A 19,832-nucleotide genomic window follows, 5' to 3' on the forward strand; every position below is an offset into this window, starting at 1 on the left:
CGCGTAGGGTACGTGACATAAACGCCGTGCCCTGATCGGTGAGGATTTCTTTTGGAATCCCCATCCGGGAGATAAGACGAAACAGGGCATCCGCAACTCTTTTAGCGGAAATGTTGCGGAGGGCCACCGCTTCAGGATATCATGTTGCATAATCAACTATGACTAGTGCAAAGCGATGTCCTCGTGCCGATCGCTCTAATGGTCCGATGAAGTCCATACCAATTCTCTCGAAGGGGACCTGCATTAAGGGAAGAGGGCGCAAAGGCGCTTTTGGGGCGGCCGGTGGGTTTACCAACTGACATTCCGGACAAGATGCGCACCACCTGCGCACGTTGTCATGAATGCCCGGCCAAAAGAAACGGGCCATGAGGCCATTTAGTGTTGCTGCCTGTCCCAAATGGCCCACCATAGGATTAGAATGAGCCGCGTGGAAAAGCATTTCCCTGCGGCCCTTTGGAATTAACAATTGGGTTGTATTCAATTTTGTCCGAGCGTCTTGGGTCACTCGATACAACCGGTCTTTTAAAATGGCAAAATACGGATAGGAGAGCGGGATGGCAGGTTGGAGAGACTGGCCATCGATGGCGCGGACCTGTTGAAACGCATGTTTTAGGGTCTCATCCTGAGACTGCTCCAGAGGAAAGTCATCACGCTCCGAGAGAATCAGTCTCCCGATTTCGTTCGGTTCCCCTGAAGCAGAACCCAGTGGTCCTGGCTCAGTTTCCCCCACCTGTACCCGCGCGGTCTCCTTCCACGCATTATTTCCCCAAGAGGCATCCGCACATAACGACCCAAATAAAACCGTAAACGCAGGCCAATTTGTTCCCAAGATTATCGGATGCCGGAGGTGGGGACTAACCGCCACCTCCACACTATGCTTTTGTCCCCGGAATTGAATTATAATTGGGACAACCGGATACTCCACCACATCCCCGTGTACGCACAGCACCTTAACCACGCGGCTTGTATCTAATGCCCCCGGTTGAATCAGGCTTTGATGGATTGAGGTTTGGTTACATCCTGAATCCACCAAGGCCGGATATGTACCCCCCTTGATACTCACTGGTATTTGGTACTCGCCAGCCTGACCGGGGGTGACATGCGGGACACGAGGAGGGCCGGGTGGACGTGACCTAGGGAGAGGGACAGGGCGAGAGAGAGGGGAGAGAGGGAAGGAGAGAGAGAGTTAGTAGGTGGGGGTGCGCCGACCCCTGGGCACTCCACCATGTGGTCCTCCGATGGCGACGTGGGGCGGTGGCACTGGACCCACTCGGCCGTCTTTTTGGGAAGCCGATCGATGAACTGCTTCAGCACCACCAGGTCGACGACATGCTCCACGTCGCTTCCCTCGGCTAGTAGCCACTTGCGGCAGGAGTCCAGGAGCTGTTGGGCCATCGCAAAGGGCCAAACCGGCTTCGCCCAAGTCCAGGGACCGAAACCGCTGGCGGTGTTGTTCGGCGACCGGCCGACCCGCTGGATGACGGCCCTCTTTAGGTCGTCGAAGACCAGGAGGTTCGCCACCGGAAGTTGTTGGGCGGCCACCTGGGCCTCTCCAGAGAGCAGGGGAATGAGGCGCACCGGCCACTGCTCTCGGGGCCACCCGCAGGCCTCCGCCGACTTTTCAAAAAGCTCCAGGAAGGCCTCCGGATCGTCTTGGGGCCCCATCTTGTGCAGCGGTAGGTGCATGGGTGCGGCGGGCGGCCCGGCGGCCTCGGCGCGAACCTCCCGATCGATCCAGCTCCGGAACCTCTCGCGGTCCTCCTGCTGGGCCTGGACAATGGCCTGGAAACGCCTCTCCTGATCCGTCCTTAGGTCCAGCAGGGCCTGGTGTTGTTCGCAGTGCAGGACCAAAGGGAGGCGATGATGTCCGCAAGCGGCGTGGAGGACGGGCTTTGCATGGCGGCGGCGGCGGTCCTGCTTCCTTCCTGGGTTTCGGCACCATTGTAGCAAGTTCGTTTGGAGGAAAGGAAGAGGACAAAGGGGTCGGCTGGACTGCTGACGTATTTATTTAACAAATATAAAATTAAAGTTCACAAACACCAACTGGTGACTTTTATTCTGACACGTCGGCACCACACTTTCGGTTTAATCTTTTCGGTTTCCGGTTGGCGTCAGCAGTCTGTCTCTCTCTCGCTTGCTTCCGACTCTCCTGGCGTTTTATACTCTCTCCACGCCAATTACTAGAACAAGAAACAGGTGATGATCATTTTCGCCCAAACCACTCACTTACCGCTCGTCTCCTGATTCTCTCTCCCGCTGCAGACTTCGCTAAACCACAGATGTGGCAGCCCCCCCTGCCACAGATGTGCAAAGAATAGACCAATATATATATAAAAAAAATTCTAAAATATAAAACTTGTCTGTGAATCTTTCACCATCTGATAATGTTCAATCCCATTATAGCTTTATAGTAAATCTGAACTTTGACGTCAACAATGTCTAACAGGTGTTGCCTACTGAAATAAAAACTAAAGAGGCAAATCCTTGTTTCTATATGGAGGGAGGTTAAATTAACTGAAGTTTACAATCAAGAGGATTTATGCTGCCGAAAAGTCTCACTTCACCGTTAGAACATACTAAGTTCAGACTTATATACTAAGTTACTAGACTACATACATGCTGACTTATCTAGAACATTTTTATGAAAAATACAAGGTTTATAGTTTGCATCAACAGGAGAAATAGAAAATCAGCAATGTTTACGTAACAAAAAAAATCTTCACTTTAAATTGTTTGAGATGGTTTCATTATAACAAACCAGTGTTTGTTGTATTTCATATCTTTTGATTCTGAAGAAATCAGAAAACAAGAGAAGTTTAAATGCCAATTACCACAACCAACATTGTCTTTAGATTGCTAGATGTTTTGTCTAGCAGCAGTGCAAAATCCAAAGAACTGAGCCTCCCCAAGCAAGTCGATGACCAACTGCAGTCCTGTCTGCTTATTACAAACCATCATTGATCACAGCTTTATTTTGTCTAGCAGCAGTCCAAAATTAAAGTAACAGTCAACACAATTAAAGTGTCCAAAGCCAGGTCCAGTCTTGTCTGGTGCAGGTGATTTTACTCATGCAGTTTGTTTTTGAGGACCTGCACTTTAGTGGAGAGCTTGTTCCCATCCAATTCCATAAACACTTTCTGAAGAAATTCGAAAGTGTATCGCAGCTCCTTGGGATAGCTCAAGTTTAAACAGTAGATCAAGCCAAACAGGACTGCACATCCATTTGCAACCTCTCTCAGATCTCGCAGCACTGTGCAGCCTTCAATGATGACGCCAACATCCTCAGGTGGATCTGAAGCATCTGCTCCATCATGTCGAACAATGTAGACACCCAAAGCCAGTCTCTCCATTTCCGTCATTGCATCAATACCAATATCCTCAATAGCCTATGCCAAAGAAAGAGACCCATTATTAATTATGCATCTATGACACTAACCCAATAAATATAATAAACAATAATCTATATTATAAATCTATAAACAAACCCAAAAGATGTTAAGTTTACAATTAGAGAACACAATACAATTAGAGAACCCAAGAAGTATATTTGCTTATTATTTTGCCTGTGTTTAAATAAGACAGATTTTTATTTCTTTGGCTTAACTTTACAAAATGTTATACACTAATGTAGAAATTGTTGTCCATTATGTTTTTGGTTGATCAATTATCATATTAATTTTTTTTGAAAATTTGATATATTGCCAACATTGGCAAAAATCAATATAGCATAACATGCATGTTCTGAGCCTACAACACATTTCAATTCACAGGTTTGTGAAATTAAAATATAAGAAATACATATTTTCTGTATCAATTTGTTTATGATTGACATAGAATGCGACTTACCCAGTACTCCTTAATAAAGCTGTCAGGCTTTTAATTTAAGTAGACGCACAACGCCTTTAGGATGCATGTCCGTCGTACTTCAACACTGGGATTCTGTGGGAAACCAACAACTGATTTTGAACATTTTATTTGAGGAAACAAATCTATTACGACCTTATTCTACCATGCTTTTATTTAATTGATTTGTGCAATTTTCATGAAATGTCAGTTGTAAATCTGCAGGTCAGCTTGTGGTGTTGAATCTGCATTTGTCAATTGCCTGATACACACTCATTCCTTTTAAGGACATCATTTTGAGAAAATAATTTCACTGTTTAGAGAGCCACATTTTACATAAATAGCTCAAGTGTTTCTCAAGCTTATACCATTGACACCTTAAAGGAGGCAGTACTGTTAAGTTTGAACTAAAATAAACGTAATTGAATGGATGAATGACAAATTGCATCAGGCAATTCAGAAAAGCAGATTCAACACTTCACAAGCAGAGTTGCAGATGTACAACTGACATTTCATGATAAATGTGCACAAAATATAAAGTATCCTTTTTATAAATTAAAAACATTTACAGAAATACATCTACTTGTACAAATCATAGAATTTTGTATTTGTGGATAGCAAATCATATTTGTAAATAGTGTAGTATTTGTATTTGCAAATTATTTATCTTTCCATAGAAAGGTTAAAGACCATAATACAAAAAAAAGCATAATTATGTTTAGAGTAAATGTTAAACCCCTAGGGTTCAGAGCCCAATACACCCAAAACACATACCATGTCCATTTCTGCAATGATTACGTCGATATCACGTCTTGCTGTTCCCCCCTTCTTTTTGAATACCCTCAATAGCTGGCTATAGTAATGATCCAGTCGGGACATAAAGGTTGAGAACAGGGGGACTGTGGTGATGAGGGTGAATTCTGCATTTACCTGTATTAAAACACAAATTCACTATGAGTCTCTTAAGTTAAAACAAACATATTTAAAATGATCACATATGGTGTAGAGCAGGCATGTCAAACTCAAACTCTGTGGGTTACATCTGGCCGTGGTACAATTATATCCAGTTTGCCTCAAAAGTGGAGCTGGCGTGTCCATAATAATAATATTAAGACAGCACTATGAGACTGTTTGGCACTCAGTACCATTTCTTAATTTTGGCCCTCTCTGAAACTTGAGTGTGACACCCCTGGTGTAGAGGGAACATGAGTTTGCTTTTGGCTAAATGTTTTTAGTTGGTGGTTCAATGTATCTGTAACCAATTTATATGGATGTATGTGTAATGTGCATTGTAATATAGAGTAGAACAACCACATGCATGGATTCTTACCACATTGCCTCCAAACCTTTGTCAATTAAATATGTGCTCATTTGTTTTATACCCAAATACAGTATTTAGACATTAATTCCACGTATTTAAATTAAATACAGATGATGAATAATACTTTACCTGGCTCTCAGAAAACAGGGCTGGCCATCTGTTTTTGAACTCTGCTATGAAGGGCATATCTTTAACGACTTCCTGTCTTCTATAGGCAAAGGTTCTTTCCATTTTACTTTTGATTAGCTGTTGGTTGTTCTTCTTTTTCACCTCCAATATAAGTGCTTTCCTTTCTTCCTTGAGGCTCTCTTTAGTTTCGCCTGCAGGGTAATCAGGACAATAGTTGACTTCTGCTTTACGTGGCTTCTTAACCAGGGTTAGGTCCATGACTGTCACGGTTGGTAAACCGTGATCTCTGGGTTTTGCACTTTGTGGGTGAAGTCTGTGTGTTACACGTCTGCACTGATTAGTTTGTGGGCGTCTCCGTTAATTGTCGTCTGCAGCATGTGTTGTTTGTGTCTTTAATTAAACCTTGTTCATACTCGCACTTGTTTCCAGCACCTCCTTCACCCAGTCGTCACAGAACGCTCTCACCCACATGGAAGCAGCGAGCACCACATCACTATCTGACTTCATCCATCACAGCGTCAATCGTATGGATCAGCAGCAGGAGAGCATGGTAAACATCGGACGCGCGATCCAAGCGCTGGTGACACAGGTGTCCGAGCTCACCCAGCGAATTCATCAACTCACCTCTCCTACTGCGCCCATCGCACCGCCTGCGCCACCCGTCCCCCGGGAGACCTCCCAGGACCACTTCCGGCCAGAGCCCCGACTTCCGGCGCCAGAGAATTACTCCGGTGAGCCAACCTTCTGCAAAACTTTCCTTAATAAGTGTTCCATACACTTTGCCTTACAGCCCCGCACCTTTGCCACTGAGGAGTCGAAGGTTGCGTTCACCCTGACTACTATCCGGCAAAGCCGCCCTATGGGGGACGGCGGTGTGGGAAAACCAACATCCGTGTTGCACCTCGTTCCACACCCTCTCGGAGGAGATGAGACGGGTCTTCGATCGAGCCGCGGCCGGCAGGGAAGCCGCCCACCAGCTCTCAGACCTACATCAAGGGAAATCTTCTGTCACGGATTACTCCATCCAGTTCCGCACCCTGGCAGCTGCATGCCAGTGGAACGAGGCGGCGCAGTGAGATTGATTCCTGCATGGGCTGGCCGACCGTGTTCAGAAGGAGATCTACCTCCTCGAGCTGCCCCCTACACTCAACGGTCTTATCGACCTAGCTCTTCAAGTTGATGCCCGGATTAATCGTCTGGGTAGACAGACCAGTCCTACACGCCATCCCATCTCTCCGGAAAGGGGCCGCTCGAGTCGAGAGAACACGGTCGGTCCCGTCGACAACCACGAACCCATGCAGGTGGGTAGAGCTCGGCTGTCCCGGAGGGAGAGAGAGCGGAGGTCCCAAGGATTGTGTCCATACTGCGGAGGCTCAGGACATTCCATCGATTCCTGCCCGGTGAAAAGAGCCAGCCTGGTAGTAAAGATGAGGCTACTATCGGGTGGGATCTCCGCCGGGAAGTCCTCAACTACATCATCGACTCTCTTTCCGGTGAAACTGCGGTGGGAGAATCACACTCACGACTGTCACGCCCTTCTGGACTCTGGAGCCGAAGGTAACTTCATTGACTCTATCATTGCACGTCACTTGAACATTATGTCCTTCCCATGTCTCAGCCCATCCATGTCACCGCACTCAACGGCCAGGAACTGCCACAATCACCCACCATACAGAACCCATCACTCTGCTCACATCTGGCAACCACTGTGAAACCATATCCTTTTTCCTCATTGACTCCCCTGTAGCTCCCATTGTTTTAGGTCACCCCTGGTTAATCAAACATAATCCACGAGTGGATTGGGGTTCCAAAACTGTCACATTGTGGAGTGAAAGTTCTCATGAGTCTTGTCTGGTTTCTGCTTGTCCTGTTGTGCCTGTTTCTGTCTTTCAGAAAGAGAACATGGTGTTAACAAACGTGCCCGCAGAATACCTGGACCTGAAGGAGGTGTTCAGTAAGTCCCGTGCTGCTTCTCTTCCTCCGCATCGCCCCTACGACTGTGCCATAGATTTAGTGCCAGGTAAGTCTCCGCCTAAAGGCAAACTATACTCTCTTTCTATTCCGGAGAGGGAGGCCATGGAGAAATAAATTTCTGATTCCTTGGCATCGAGGTTCATCCGCCCTTCCTCTTCTCCAGCGGGGGCGGGATTCTTTTTTGTGGGTAAGAAGGATGGTTCTCTGCGACCTTGTATTGACTACCGAGAGCTGAACAACATTACGATAAAGAACACCTATCCTTTGCCACTAATGTCTTCAGCTTTTGAGAGGTTACAGGGAGCATCCGTATTCACAAAACTGGATTTACGTAATGCTTATCATTTGGTCCGCATCAGGAAGGGGGATGAATGGACAACCGCCTTTAACACCCCTAGAGGGCACTTTGAATACTTGGTGATGCCGTTCGGGCTCTCCAACTCACCAGGGGTTTTCCAAGCACTCGTTAATGACGTGTTGAGAGATATGGTAGATCAGTTTATATATGTTTACCTGGATGACATACTGATTTTTTCTTCATCTCTCCAGGAACAAGTTCAACATGTCAGACGAGTGCTCCAGAGAATGGGCTTTTTGTCAAGGCGGAGAAATGCGTATTCCATGCACAGTCTGTTCCCTTCCTAGGGTATATCGTCTCATCCGAAGGAATACGTATGGACCCTGACAAGGTTAAGGCGGTGATAGATTGGCCATCTCCAGATTCCCGTAAGGCTTCATGGCCTCCCGGTAGATGTGGTTTCTGACAGGGGATCTCAATTTATATCCAAGTTTTGGAAAGAGTTTTGTAAGTTGCTAGGAGTGTCAGTTAGCCTGTCTTCGGGTTACCATCCCCAGAGTAACGGGCAGTCTGAGCGAGCCAACCAAGATTTAGAGAGGACGTTGCGATGTTTGGTCTCCAAGAATCCTTCTTCCTGGAGCCAACAACTCTCTATGGTGGAGTACGCTCACAATTCGTTACCAGTGTCAGCTACGGGCCTTTCTCCGTTTCAGTGCAGCTTAGGTTACCAGCCACCAGTTTTTCCCAGTCTGGAATCTGAAGTCGCGGTCCCCTCCGCTCACGCGTTTGTCCAGAGGTGCCACCGCACCTGGACCAGAGCCCGCGAGACTCTGCTCCGGGTGAGGGAGCGCACTAAGGCCAAGGCCGATCGCCACCGATCAAAGCCTCCCGTCTACGCCGTGGGTCAAAAAGTGTGGCTTTCTACCAATAACATTCCTCTGCGATCCGTATCTAACAAGTTAGCTCCCAAATTTATTGGCCCATTTACTATCACCAAGATCATTAGTCCGGTGACAGTCCGCCTCAAACTACCTCCAGCGTACAGGAGGATACATCCCACCTTTCATGTGTCCAAAATTAAACCCGTGTTTTATGCACCTATTAATCCGTCTACTCCGGTTCCCCCGCCGCCGCGTCTCGTAGATGGGGAACCGACATATTCGGTTAATCGTATTCTGGACTCGAGATGGAGGGGGCGAGGATTCCAGTACCTGGTGGACTGGGAAGGTTACGGTCCGGAATAGAGGAGTTGGGTACCTGCTAGGGACATATTGGATCACTCCCTTATTGATGATTACAGTCAGCAGGTAGGCCCTTCTGGGAACTCCAGGAGGCGTTCTTAGGGGGGGGGGGGAACTGTCACGGTTGGTAAACCGTGATCTCTGGGTTTTGCACTTTGTGGGTGAAGTCCACAAACTGATTAGTTTGTGGGCGTCTCCGTTAATTGTCATCAGCAGCAGCTGTCACTCATTACTCTTCCTCTATATAATGGCTTGTCTCACAGCTTGTGTTTGTGAGAGTGTTGTTTCATGTCGATAACTGTGCTTTGCTTTTATGTTGTTCTGCGTTTGGATGTCCGTGTCTTCCCCCGGAACCCCGTCCACTCATCGCAACCATCACAGGCATCACCACTTACCTTCGGCTCGGTTCCCTGCAGTTCCTTTGTCACCCTCTCCTGCTGCCAACTCACCACCACCATCTGGGTTCCTCACCGCCTTCCACCATCTTGGATTATCGTCTTCCCAGCGTTGTTTGTGTTCCAGTTTGTGTTGTTTTTGTCTTTAATTAAACCTTGTTCATACTCGCACTTGTTTCCAGCTTCTCCTTCACCCAGTCGTCACAATGACTCATGGCACCTTGCTTTTCTTTTACAGCGTTGATGCTCAACTCGGGGCAGCCAATGCTCCTTAGTCTGGTGCGGTAGTTTGCCATTTTGTACTTTAAACAAATTTTCCAGCCATAAAAGCCAGTGACAGATCCTTTCTCCTTTAAAAAGGGATGCTTTGTTTTCAGAGCCTGAGCCACATTATCAAGCTCTGTACTAGAAGGATAAACTTTGTATTTGATGATTTCTGATGCCAGACTATCTAGTATATCAGACCTCAGTTTGTTCCTTGTTGTAAGAAGAGTTCCACTGCTGCAGAAGGCTTGTTTTGCCTTTTCTAACTGAATCTGTTCCTCATAACTGAACTGACGTATTTCAAAGTTTGTGGGCCATGGCTGTGATCTAAGGGCAGTACCTGAAGATGTAGATTTAGCGGAGGAAAGTATTCAATTCAATTCAATTCAAGTTTATTTGTATAGCGCTTTTTACAATACAAATCGTTACAAAGCAACTTTACAGAAAATTATGTTTCTACAATATTTAGTAGTAGTTTGTGCACGTTTGACAGGATTTTAGAAAAAAATAAATAATAATAATAATAATACAAGACGTAGTCAGCTAGACAATGAACTATCAATATTATTAATTAATAGTAATTATATGATGCAGTCACACATGTAGCAATAATTGTTAGTTCTGTTGTTGATTCAAGATGTAGATTTAGCGGAGGAAAGTATTCAATTCAATTCAATTCAAGTTTATTTGTATAGCGCTTTTTACAATACAAATCGTTACAAAGCAACTTTACAGAAAATTATGTTTCTACAATATACAATTATTGCTACATGTGTGACTGCATCATATAATAACTGTGGGACACACTACACTATTTATATTTATATACACTACACTTTTTATCCAACACACATACTTAGCGTACACGTAAATCTTTTGCACATAATATACATGTACATACATGGAACACACTATACTACTTATATTTATATTTATATACACATACACTTATTTATCCAAACACACATACTTAGCGTACAGTTACAATTTTTCCACATAATATACATGTACATACATAAATGCTCTTTTTAATATACCTGCCATACATTGTCAATTTGTATATTGTCAATCCTTACCCACCTATTTGTATTTTTTTGTATTTTTTATTACTTATTGTGTTTTTTGTTCTGTCGCTGTTATGTTGCACTGCGGAGCTCTGTCACGAAAACAAATTCCTCGTATGTGTGAACATACCTGGCAATAAAGCTCATTCTGATTCTGATTCTGATTCTGAAGGTTAGGATCATCTGGGGTCCTCTGAGGGTCAGCATCATCTCTTCTCAGGTGTTCTGGATCCAGACTGGAGCTTGTGTAAATCCTAGTTACCGCGGGATGTAAATCCCGTGGCAAAACATAGAAACAAAATAGAGACATCATTAGCATAGCTGCTGATCCAACAAATTAAAATTAGTTTAACCCAAGCTAAAGAATAAAAATGCAGATGCAACTACACTCACAATTTAAGAGATACATTATTCGAATGCTTGGCGAAAGAGATGCGTTTTTAATCTAGATTTAAACAGAGAGAGTGTGTCTGAACTCGAACATTATCAGGAAGGCTATTCCAGAGTTTGGGAGCCAAATGTGAAAAGCTCTACCTCCTTTAGTGGACTTTGCTATCCTAGGAACTACCAAAAGTCCAGCGTTTTGTGACCTTAGGGTGCGTGATGGGTTGTAGCGTGGTAGAAGGCTAGTTAGGTACGCAGGAGCTAAACCATTTAGGGCCTTATAGGTAAGTAATGATAATTTGTAACTGATACGGAACTTAATAGGTAGCCAGTGCAGAGACTGTAAAATTGGGGTAATATGATCATATTTTCTTGACCTCGTAAGGACTCTAGCTGCTGCATTTTGGACTACCTGTAGCTTGTTTATTGACGAAGCAGGACAACCACCTAGAAGTGCATTACAATAGTCCAGTCTAGAGGTCATAAATGCATGAACTAGCTTTTCTGCATCAGAAACAGATAACATGTTTCGTAGCTTGGCAATGTTTCTAAGATGGAAGAATGCAGTTTTTGTAACATTGGAAATATGATTTTCAAAAGACAAATTGCTGTCCAATATAACACCCAGATTTCTGACTGTAGAGGAAGTAACAGTACATCCGTCTAGCTGCAGATTGTAATCTACAAGATTCTGTGTGGTGTTTTTTGGTCCAATAATTAATATCTCTGTCTTATCCGAATTTAATTGGAGAAAATTATTTGTCATCCAATCTTTTACATTTTTAACACACTCTGTTAGCTTAGATAATTGGGAAGTTTCATCTGGTCTCGTTGAGATATATAGCTGAGTATCATCAGCATAACAGTGGAAGCTAATTCCGTATTTTCTAATAATATTACCAAGGGGCAACATGTATATTGAAAATAGAAGGGGACCTAGGACAGATCCTTGTGGCACTCCATATTTTACTGATGATAAATGAGATGACACCCCATTTAAGTAAACAAAATGGTAGCGATCGGACAGGTAGGATCTAAACCATCTTAGAGCCTGCCCTTGAATACCTGTATAGTTTTGTAATCGATCTATGAGTATGTCATGATCTATGGTGTCGAACGCAGCACTAAGATCAAGTAAGACTAGAAATGAGATGCAGCCTTGATCTGACGCAAGGAGCAGGTCATTTGTAATTTTAACAAGTGCAGTTTCTGTGCTATGGTGGGGCCTAAAACCTGTCTGAAATTCTTCATACAGATCATTTTTGTGCAGGAAGGTGCTCAATTGAGCAGAAACAACTTTTTCTAAAATTTTAGACATAAATGGAAGATTTGAAATAGGCCTATAATTTGCCAGTACACTAGGATCTAGTTTTGGTTTCTTAATAAGAGGCTTGATTACCGCCAGCTTGAATGGTTTTGGGACGTGACCTAAAGATAACGACGAGTTAATGATATTGAGAAGCGGTTCTTCGGCTACAGGTAACAGCTCTTTTAGTAATTTAGTGGGTACAGGATCTAATAAACATGTTGTTGGTTTAGATACAGTGATAAGTTTATTTAGCTCTTCCTGTCCTATATTTGTAAAGCACTGCAGTTTATCTTTGGGTGCGATGGATGAAACTGAAGTGTTAGACACTGTAGAATCTACATTTGCTATTGTATTTCTAATGTTATCTATTTTATCAGTGAAGAAATTCATAAAGTCATTACTATTTAACGTTGGTGGAATATTTGAATCAGGTGGCGTCTGGTAATTTGTTAATTTAGCCACTGTGCTAAATAAAAACCTTGGATTGTTTTGGTTATTTTCAATGAGTTTGTGGATATGCTCTGCCCTAGCAGGTTTTAGAGCCTGTCTATAGCTGGACATACTGTTTTTCCATGCAATTCTAAAAACTTCCAAGTTAGTTTTTCTCCATTTGCGTTCAAGACTACGAGTTACTTTCTTGAGAGAGTGAGTATTACTGTTATACCATGGCACAGTACGTTTTTCTCTAACCTTTTTCAATTTGATGGGGGCAACAGCTTCTAATGTATTAGAGAAAATAGTGCCCATGTTGTCAGTAATTTCATCTAATTCATGTGTATTTTTGGGTACAAATAGCAGTTGAGATAGATCAGGCAGGTTATTTGCGAATCTTTCTTTGGTGGCTGGAACAATAGTTCTGCCCAGACGGTAACGCTGAGACATATAGTTAATATCAGTTATACGCAGCATGCACGATACAAGGAAATGGTCTGTAATATCATCACTTTGGGGTACAATATGTATAGCAGTAAGATCGATTCCATGCGATATAATTAGATCTAGTGTATGATTAAAACGATGAGTGGGCCCGGTGACATTTTGCTTGACTCCAAAGGAGTTTATTAGGTCAGTAAACGCAAGTCCTAATGTATCATTTGCATTATCAACGTGAATATTAAAATCTCCCATGATTAGTGCCTTATCAACTGTAACTAGAAGGTCTGAGAGGAAATCTGCAAACTCTTTTAGGAATTCTGTATACGGCCCTGGTGGTCTATACACATTAGCCAGAGCAAGAGATACATTAGATTTCTTTTGCATGTCTGACAGTGTAACATTTAGCAGAAGTATTTCAAAAGAGTTAAACCTGTATCCTGTTTTCTGGGTAACATTGAGAATATCACTATATATTGTTGCGACACCTCCGCCACGACCAGTCTGACGGGGCTCATGCTTATAACAGTAGTTCGGTGGAGTAGACACATTTAGACCAAAATAATCATTTGGTTTTAGCCAGGTTTCAGTCTAGCAGAGTACATCAAAACTATTTTCTGTGATAATTTCATTTACAATAACTGCTTTGGGTGTGAGTGATCTAATATTTATGAGCCCAAACTTTAAAAATTGTTTTTGTTCATTTACTTTACATTTTTCTGGTTTTATTACGATAAGATTTTTTCTAGATCCTACATTATATTTTGACCTCACTATTCGAGGAACAGACACAGTCTTAATAGTTTTTACAGCGCAAGTAATTTTATCATTTAAGCGGGTGGAACAAAACTCATCATAATAGTTATTAGAGAATTGTCTTACTAGTCACATGGAGCGAAGTGTCCTGGAGATGTTGTCAGAGAGCAGCTCCGCTCCGATTCTGCTGGGGTGTAATCCATCAGCGCGAAACAGCCTAGGACGCTCCCAGAAAAGATTCCAGTTATTAACAAAAAGCAGTTTCTGTTCTTTACACCATGACAACAACCAGTAATTTAAAGCAAAAAGTCTACTGAACCTTTCGTGTCCTCGTCGATACGTGGGCAGTTGTCCTGACACGACGATCGTCGTCGCGGGCGTCGTGCTGCGAACCGTCTCGATCAGGCTGCTGAAGTCCCTCTTCAGCATCTCCGTCTGCCGCAGCGTGGTGTCGTTAACCCCGGCGTGAAGCACGACCGCTCTGGGGCTCTCGTCGGCCTTCAGGATCGCGGGTATCTGCACAGAGACATCGAGAACACGAGCACCAGGCAAACAATGAGTGTGCACTTTACCTTCGGCTAACGTAACACTTACGTGTCGGACGATGGAGTCTCCGATGATCACAGCGTCGCGTCCTGTCTTGCGGAGGGGAGCGAAGCGGTTCCGGATGGAGATGTCGAAGGCAGGAGGGGGAGAAGTCATCGCCCGGGACCCGGCTCGCGTCCTCCGCTGTGGATGCACCCAGGGTCCGTGGTGTCCCGGCGTCGCAGTGAAGGACATCTGGGAAGATCGCGTCCTGGGTGCACCGGGCCTGTGCAGAAAAACACACGGAGTAGACGTGGTGGGACTGTTAGCAGCACGCTGTATACTTACCCCGCACTTGTGAGCGTCAGCCCGGGATGATTCCAGCACGGCTCTCCGCTCTCTCAGCTGGGCCTGCCTCACCTCCAGGTCACGAATCTGCTTTCCCACGGCCTCGAGCTCGAGCTGCACAGAGTGGAGACATTCATCCGCCATTAAAGCACGTAACAGTGAGTACAGCAGTGGTAATGTGTGTGAATAAACTATTAGCAATGTAAGCGCAGTTAGCTGCAACAGCGCTTGCTGATGCTAACGGGCTAAAAGCTAATAGCGGACCCGGGAGATCAAAATAAAACTAGTGATAGCGAGGCGCTGTCACAGTGTCTGGGTTGTGTTCCCTGGGGTTCCACTAGGTGTCCTCAGTTCCCACGGTGTTTATCATATTATCACTTCCTGTCTCCTTATTTGGTCACCTTCCTCCTTGTTTAGTTAATTGATTGTTCCCCACCTGTCTCCTGTTTCCCCATTATCCTTTTGTGTATATAACCCGGTCTGTCTTAGTATGTGTCACGGAGTCGTTGTTTAATTCATGTCCGTCATCTTGTCGTGCTCTTGCCTTGTGTCCTTGTTTGTTTATGTTTGGTTTGGTTTTGTTTGGTATCGACCTCTGCCTGGACTGTTTACCCTTTTGGATTGCCCTTAATAAAAGACTTACTCGCAATTGGTTCTATCTCCGTGCCTCATTGGATCCCTGCCGTGACAGGCGCTCTGATTGTTTTTGTTGTAGAATACAATAGAGGATATATTCACACGTTATATAAACGGAAACGATGGTGTATAAAATTGATTTTTGAGTTAGAAATAGTCAATGAAAAGAATATAGTGACGGAGCTCAAACGCAGTACAGCCGCCAACAACAAACAGGAAGTGACGTCTCGTCGGAAGTGACGATAATCAGTATGTTTGTGTCTGATGCTGAGGACAGCAAAAAATCATCTTCCCCTTGTGGAACAGTAGTGAGTGTGAGTGTGATTGTCTTATCTGGCAAGTTAATAACTTTGACTGTGCTCTTGTCTTTGATTTCTGAAGTTTCTGTTAAGTTCACAAACTCATTGTCGAAATCAATGTCTCTATACTGCAGCCTGAAATTTCCAGACAGGCCGAAGTGTCTTTCAATCTCTCCTTTAAGGTCCTCTATGGAATTGGATATTCCATTGGGCAGAATTAATTTTGATGCGTCGTCTACTCCAAATATGACTCTCAGAGTTGCAGACATCTTGAATTCTTTCTGCAAAACAAAAGGAAAGTTTCTTTAAGAAAAATTCACTTTGTCTCAAAAGGCCTAGATGCCTCCTTTTCTTCCCGATTAACATATGTTTTATGATAGCCCTATGTAATAATAAAATGTAATTCGTTATTTTATTATGAATTTGAGCACACTTTTGGAACACTACATTATATGATTAACCAATTAATTAGAAAAGTAAAGCCTCCACATACAATTTTAAAAATGTTTACCTGTCACATGTACAAATCTTTTTAAAGTCACCATTCGTAGGGATCCAACTTTGTAGTCAGCCAAAGGACACTGGTCAGCAAGCTCCTTCAAACCAACAGCTGCAAGCTCTCTTGTTGGATGTAACTCATAAGCTCGATAGTGCTCTCTGTACCATGAGTTAAGTTTTTTAACAATGAAAATCAAATCATCTTTTATAATGCACAGCTGAATTATTTCGGAAAATTCTGGAAGACCCCCACATGATCCATGCACAACTATCATAGCTTTTTTGTAGTTTATGCCATTAACAGTGACACTTTGGGCAAGGTTTACATCAGTGATGTCAGGGTAAGTCTGGGTAATTGTGTGCAATACATCCTCATTAAGGACATCAATGGGGACTTTTGAAACTTTCGTAACATCCAAGGAGGGCTTTTCATTGTCAGGACAAAGCATATTATAGGAAACCATTAACTGATGCTTTGTAGCTAATGACAGAGTTATGTTCCTGAAGTTATTTAAATGCCTAAAAACTTGCTTAAAGAAGCTGTGTTTGGCCTCAAACCGCATAGTCCATAATGACACGAGGGGACCAAAACATTTAATCATTTCTGGATAGTGTTCCAGAAAATGATGTTTAGGCAACAACTTTTGTTCAAGAAAGAGTTCCTGATAACGTTCTCGATGCTCTGAGATTTTGCACTCCAAATATGCAATCGATTCTAGACAATGAACAGGGGCAACAACCAATTCAGCAATATCCTTTAAATCCAAAATCACCTGCCAAGCAGGTTCATCAGTTGGAACAAGTTTACCAATGATAAAAGGAAGTAATCGAAGAAGACACCAGTTTTCGTGGGCATTGCCATCCACTGTGCGTTTCTTTTGAAAAGTTTTAGGTAGCAAATGAGGGCGGTTTATTTTATCCCCCTCTTTATATGGAAAAGAATTGATAAGATTATTAAGGTGTTCAAGAGTGAAGAACTTCTTAGATAAAAGCACATTAATGCACCGTGCTAGTTCTACAGGAACTATGCCCTCAAACAGATCGTGGACAATATCTGGGGGGTAACCACTTGTCACATTAAAGTGAGACAGACTGTTAGTTAAAACACAAGACGTTTTTACACCAAAGCAGCTTTCCGCTTTTTCTTGAGCCGTCTTTAAGTGAAGCTGATGAACTTCGTTGGTTCTACGCTCAAATACCCCTGATTTCACTTCGTTCCCCTGAATGTCACAATTCTGAGCTGTACAAAACCGACAGAAATATTTTCCCGAAAAACTCTCGACAAATCCAGCTAGCCCATGAGCCCCCAGATTATCCGCAACAACCCATTGTGCTGTGCCCTTGATAAATGACCCAAGTTGTGGAATAAACAGCCCTTGCTGCTCCAAAGTCACTATATCATGCAATAGAGGCTCAAAAATTTTTTGTAGCCATAAGCTTTAACATGATCAGTTTTGCACCACAATGCTAAGTAGATTGAGGACAGGACTGAGCTGCTACCAGGAGGCAAGTTACCTAAAATCCAGTAGACTGCACACAGTTTGTGTTTTTTGCGTGAAGTTCCCAACGGATTGTAAACCTCAAAGTGGTCGATGTACAAACATAAGCTAATCCTTAAATCCTCACCTGAAAAGAAAGGGTTGTTTTTGTGGTACTCACCGTTCTGAAAAGACGCATAGTGGTCTACATTTCCAGAAGAAACTGCATGATTATCAAGAAGCTTATCAACTATCTCTTTACGTCCAAGTAGCTGCTGTAGAGAATTCAGTAAGGGAATGTACTGAAAGGTTTTGTTGGACCTTGCCTCTAGTACATACTCAACAGGTTCCACAACCTTAAAATTTTCTTTATAGTACTGTTTACGTTTGAAGGCTGAGGCTAATGGACCACCCTTAGCTATAGCTATTACCAAAGGATTATTGGTAGAAATGGCTAAGATGAGTTCATTAATTATTAACTGATTAACCTGAAGGTTATGCTTATTGAAAATGTCAAAAGCTGTACTGTTTGATACAGGCACTGCATCTTCCAGTAACTCAATTGTAGAGCTTGGTACATGTGAAAAAGTCTCTAATTTCAGAAGGACTGATGACAATTTTTTAATTATTGTGTCTTGCAAGTTCTCATTTTCTACCTCAGCTTCAATCAAATTGTCGCAATCTAAATCAGAAGCAATTTCAGCAGTTGAATGCTTTTCAGATAGTTGATGCTCAGCATTTGTATCACATCCTTTCAATAGTCCAACTTTAAAGTCTTTTATAGTGCAATGTGCATGCTTCCTATTCTTATGGGATTTGAAAGTAGCATATATATTGGTTTGAAAACAACAATTTTCAAACATACAAGTTACTGTTTTATAACTCCTCAGATGGTTGTTTACATGAGAAGAGTAATCTGTACTAGATGCTATTTCACTTCCTAGACACAAAGGGCATGTCAATATTACTTGTTCTGTAGTCCTTAAATGTAAAACATCAACATGACATTGACTCAAATGAGTTTTAAGTGCATTCCATGTTTTGAATGAGCATGGGCATTCATAGTATGTGCATGGATATCTGGAGTGTCCCTGACCATAATGGCCATGGATTAATTTATAGTGTTTTAGTAATTGGTACCTTGTAGATTCACTTTCAGGACAGTGTTTGCACCTCCACATTCAGAGCCTAAAAAAAAAAGACATGAAAGTGTTAATGAGACAGAATCCTTTCCAAATCTATAGCAATTATATTTGAGCCACTGACTGGCTGATCTCATGATGGGTGCAGTGTATGCCCACCTTAATAACAGACAGCAGCACTAATTTAATACTATAATGGAGTTTAAAAAACAAAACAAGGACAATACTAGTTTAAAACTGTAGCCTACTGGAGCTAAAAAAAAACATTAAAAAAGAACATGGCTATGCCATATGTTATATTAGGCTAATGTAAAATATCAATAAAAAATAAAGCGCATTGTTTAAAGTTAAATTACAACACAACTAAACTAAACTAAAATAACTACACAGAATTCTAATATTTCGGTAATTTAATGACCACTTCTAACACTTAACTATGACAAGGATACAGGCTAATTCTGTGTTAATTAAGCTAGCAAGAAATCGTTTTAAACTTTCAACAAAGTATACGTCTAAGCACAAAAAACATTTAACAAATGTACAATTGTAAAATATATTACAAAAAAAAAAACGTTCTACTTACCAAATAATTTATGGATGATAACGGATTTACAAAAGTTGGCCAAGGACAGGTGGAAAATGGAAAGCGCTTTGGGACAATCTTCAATTATTCAATCAATCTTCATATTTGGTGTGTTGTATACAGCATAATGAACCGTGCAGAATCTGATAACTGCTGCTGCTGGTTCTGTGTCTTGCCTTTTGTTTACCAATTTATGTTGCACTGATTTATTTTTATTTTTATTTTTTTAAATAATTTAATTACAGTTGTTATAAAGTCGAGTCATGCAGTTCAAGTCAAGTCATTTTCTTTATTTAGTCAAGCAAGTCACAAGTCCTTAAATTTGTGACTCGAGTCAAGTCAAATAACTCGAGTCCTCCACCTCTGGAAAAAGAAAAAGAACATTCTCTGTTATTCCTCTAAAAATATCATCCACCAAAATCTCACTATCATTGTTACTTGCCTCTTTATTGACTCTGTTTAATAAAATAAC

The 19,832-nt window shown here is 42.5% G+C and overlaps 1 protein-coding gene across 4 annotated transcripts; it reads right to left on the reverse strand.

Annotated features, from left to right (window-relative positions):
• Window positions 1-2,626: 2,626 nt before the first annotated feature.
• LOC132111023 (uncharacterized) lies at window positions 2,627-19,421 on the reverse strand. Of its 4 annotated transcripts, none has more exons than XR_009424711.1 (5): window positions 18,776-18,949; window positions 5,294-5,453; window positions 4,605-4,773; window positions 3,847-3,939; window positions 2,627-3,386 (listed from the first exon to the last, which is right to left on the reverse strand). XR_009424711.1 is itself a non-coding variant. In XM_059518192.1 (5 exons), exons 2-5 carry the CDS (start codon window positions 18,814-18,816, stop codon window positions 3,063-3,065), a joined length of 681 nt encoding a protein of 226 aa, XP_059374175.1. In that variant the 5' UTR covers window positions 18,817-18,823; window positions 19,361-19,421; the 3' UTR covers window positions 2,627-3,062. The 4 variants fall into 4 exon arrangements, 2 of the variants coding, with proteins under 2 accessions (XP_059374175.1, XP_059374174.1); XR_009424710.1 differs by having other exon boundaries at window positions 4,618-4,773; window positions 18,776-18,944; XM_059518192.1 differs by lacking the exon at window positions 3,847-3,939 and adding an exon at window positions 19,361-19,421 and having other exon boundaries at window positions 4,618-4,773; window positions 18,776-18,823.
• Between the last annotated feature and the right edge of the window lie 411 nt (window positions 19,422-19,832).

The sequence above is a fragment of the Carassius carassius genome, chromosome 30 (assembly GCF_963082965.1).
Source record: "Carassius carassius chromosome 30, fCarCar2.1, whole genome shotgun sequence".
In the NCBI taxonomy this organism is placed as follows: Eukaryota; Metazoa; Chordata; class Actinopteri; order Cypriniformes; family Cyprinidae; genus Carassius; species Carassius carassius.